Source organism: Monopterus albus, unplaced genomic scaffold (assembly GCF_001952655.1).
Source record: "Monopterus albus unplaced genomic scaffold, M_albus_1.0 scaffold1349.1, whole genome shotgun sequence".
In the NCBI taxonomy this organism is placed as follows: domain Eukaryota; kingdom Metazoa; phylum Chordata; class Actinopteri; order Synbranchiformes; family Synbranchidae; genus Monopterus; species Monopterus albus.
In genome coordinates, this window is record NW_018129227.1 from 1 (window position 1) to 3,650 (window position 3,650).

A 3,650-nucleotide genomic window follows, 5' to 3' on the forward strand; every position below is an offset into this window, starting at 1 on the left:
GACTAAGAAGTCAAAACCTTTCTGCACAAGGACAAAAAGTCAACATGTAGAAAGCTGCAGATCACTCCTTTTAGTGTTATATTGTAAGTTCACCCCTACATTTTGAAGTATATAGCTGGCAAATTCATCTGAAGGAACCTACAGTTAGTGACCTCAAGGATGAACTTGTACTGGGGAGTCTGGCTATTGATCTCATGCTCACAAGACAGCCTGTTCCTTCAGTTTTGATTGAATGCCACTCACATCTAAGTCGCAATGTGCTAATAAAAGGTGTATATATTGCCTGCTGGTGATGTGCACTAAGGTTACTGCGGTCTAAGTAATGATCAGTGTTTATTTACACATTTGAAGCCATAAGAAACAACAAATTCTTGAATAAAAAGTGATTTCTTCTTGGAATACAATAAATAAAGTTTGCAGAAATTCCTACAACACACAACATTCAACTGTGTAATATTTTAATTGTATAAAGAATATTGCTGCTCTATTTGTACTGTAAGAATACATTTCTGCTCAGTCTCACCCTCAGCATCTTATTTATGAGAAATAGACCTTTTAAATGAATATATTGTCATGACATACTGTTCAAGTATAATGTGATACCTGCGTTCATTGCTTTTAATAAAATAGATCTACTTATTGCAGATAAATAGTAACATTTCCTTAGTCACCAGAAAAACATTTTTAAGTAGGATTAGTAACTATATAACATCTAGTTTTACTAGAGATTCAGTAACAATAATTTAAAATGACCATGAGCTTTGTGTTCCAGTATTTGTTTCTGAGGGTAAAAGGTATAAAACACAGTATAAAAGAGTTTCAGCTTTCAAAGACAAGAAAGTAAGTGTTCATTTCTTGAAGCTATATTTTACTGTATACAGATTACAGACATTGTAGACATTCATGAAGTACTGTGAATCCCCGTGGATTTAGAGTCTCCAGGTTATTAATGCTGTGGCGCAACAGTGAGGTATTTAACTGAACTCTTCTGGAATCTGCCCGGGTAACCTGAAGCCAGTCTGCCCACTTTGATCCAGAGTGCTTCTAGGACTCGATGTGGCAAAGCTTGCACATGTCTCTAACGTGCAGCTGGTCCTGTGGAGGAACTGCAGGAAGTTCTCATGGCCTAAGCCCTCATGGCTGGAGACACCCAGCTCTACTGGCCGGGCCAAGTAGCAACGCCTCAGCTTCCAAAGCTCTTCCCTGATTTGCCTGTTAAGAAGCCCATAAAAGAATGGGTTTATAGCAAAGGAGGAATATGCCAGCCAGGTGACCACATCCTCCAGGTCATCAGGGATTCTGGGTGTTGTATCTAGTGTCAGGTGGAGATGGAAGGCAAAGTAAGGCAGCCAGCAGATCAGGAACTCACCAACAATAACAAGCAGAGTGAGAGCGGCCTTACTACCACCAAAAAGCCGATTGTGCATAATCCTGCGTGGGGCACTGTGGGTTGTGATGATGGTAGTCTGGCTGTTTATTGAGTCAGAGCGGTGTTTCAGTTGGCTGTTTGCCCACAAGGGCAGAGGTCCATGCTGGCGAGCGGCCACACGAGCCACCTTGTACACATTACAATAGACGGTGAAAATCACTACAGCAGGCAGGCAGAAACATGTGACACTAAAGAGCACATAGAAGACCGGCCTGTGCTCGCTGTGGCTCCAACATATTGAGCAATGCGCAGCACTGATGGTGCGCAGGCTGCCATAGGGTGGATACCCAAACACGTTGGACAAGCCCAGCAGAGCAGAGGCCACCCATACCAGTACCACGACAGCTGCAGTCAGCTTCAGTGTCATCTTGACTTCATAGTGCATTGGGTGGACAATGTAGTAGTAACGTTCCACACTGATGGCTGTGATGGTGAAAATAGAGGCAGCTATGAGGATTACATTGAGGAAGATGTAGACCTGACACTCCAGCACAGTAAACACCACACTAGGAAAGTACGGAGAGCTTGACACAATCCCAAGAGGCATGAGCAAGATGGCACACAGCAGGTCCACTGCACACAGGTGGCAAACAAAGGCAAATTTCCTAAGATGAGGGGCTTTTATGACAACAACTAGAACAGCAGTGTTGGCCAGAAGTGCCAGAGCATTCAGGGTCACCATGAAAAATATCCCTGTCAGGTCCTTGAAGCGTGTTTGGGGGTTGGGAAGGGTACCCAGCTGTCTGCTGGGAGCTGTTGGCATCGGTGCCCAAATGTTTGTGCTGTCATTGTCCTGACGAGTCAGAAATGAACTCTTCTCCTCCATGATTCATAATAAAGGTTTCAAAGTACACATCTGGATACCAGGCACCCTCAAAGGATCACTCAAACATCAAATTAAACATTCCATTCCTGTGAAGAGGAAAAATAGACCATTAAAAGAAGATATTTACATTTAACGCTATTTGTGTAAGATATGATTAAATAAATAAACTTGAAATAACCAACTTTTTATTCACTTTGATGCAGCAGAAGCAATCTGCAAACACAGTATTGACATATTATCACCTTTTAAGTTAATACCTTCTACACAAGCAACTGCAAATTTATATGTTCAGCAGATACAGTGCAACAGTAGCACCCATTTGGATTTGTAGCTGTGTCCACCTGATGAATGCAGGACCAATATACACTCTCCATTTAACACTTTTTGGCCTCTACTAACTCCTGAGGGAAATTTGGCTTTTCTTTAACAGAAAACAGCAGTATACAGCAGAAAGAAATGATAAGAATGAACCAAACCAGTATAATTTTCCAGCCATAAAACCAAACAATGTGCTGAACAGGCTTTAAAGTTTTGCAGAGCTGTGATGTACTGGAGAGTTCGGTGATACTGTAATTCTCAGCAGGGTAATCAAAAAAAGGAGCCCTTTTATATACATGTAGTTGCAAGTAGTTGTTAAAGGCAGTGTTGAAAAGAATCCCGTTATACTAAAAAACATAACATGGCAGATGCTCACAATTACATTCAAAGTTACATTTAACAGTATTGGTGTACATATACTGTAGTTTGGGACTCAGATTTTTTAAAAATAAATTAAAATAAAAACAGTATTGTCAGTCAATAATTGTTCCCATTATTTGTGGGAATATTTTAGCAGGGATGCTTTGTCGTCCTTGCTTTTCAGTGAGGGAGACACATGATCAATAGGAATAATTCATGGTGGGCGCCCTGTCCCTTCTCCATCCGTCCTCATCCTTTTGAAGTGAAAGATAAAGATAGTGCTTGTTTTAGCCCAGCTGCAGAGAACTGGCTGTACTGATTAGTATGTGTTCAGTGTCACCCTCCACAGCGCCATCAAAGAAGAAACCTCTTGCCAGGACAGCACATTTTACTTAAACAAAATGCTGCAAATTTAGCCTTAACTTATGTTAATGCTATTATACTCCTCTCTGTATTACTTTGAAATGTGCCTTCCCATAAAGTTATCTCCCCATCTTGCGCTGCTAATCAAGCCTCAAATGTCTGCCTGTGGAAGATGCTGAAACTGATGATCATGCCCAGCCACTAGTTAGTTCTAACTTATTTAGTTTCATTATTAATGCAACTGGGAAGCATGTCACTGATTTAGCCTCTGCTGTGTTTCTTCTCTGTTACTATATTTTATGTAGAAAGAAATCTCCATAAATGAATCATTTTCTACATAGACCTGAGAATGAC

At 40.9% G+C, this 3,650-nt stretch overlaps 1 protein-coding gene across 1 annotated transcript; it reads right to left on the minus strand.

Annotated features, from left to right (window-relative positions):
• Positions 1 to 63: 63 nt before the first annotated feature.
• LOC109953791 (probable G-protein coupled receptor) lies at positions 64 to 2,326 on the minus strand. Its single transcript, XM_020589254.1, has one exon. The coding sequence runs from the start codon at positions 2,253 to 2,255 to the stop codon at positions 975 to 977; it is 1,281 nt and encodes a 426-aa protein (XP_020444910.1). The 5' UTR covers positions 2,256 to 2,326; the 3' UTR covers positions 64 to 974.
• Between the last annotated feature and the right edge of the window lie 1,324 nt (positions 2,327 to 3,650).

What these genes read in the sequence shown, in the direction of transcription:
- LOC109953791 (XM_020589254.1), bottom strand. Translation starts at nt 2,255, where the DNA reads ATGGAGGAGAAGAGTTCATTTCTGACTCGTCAGGACAATGACAGCACA.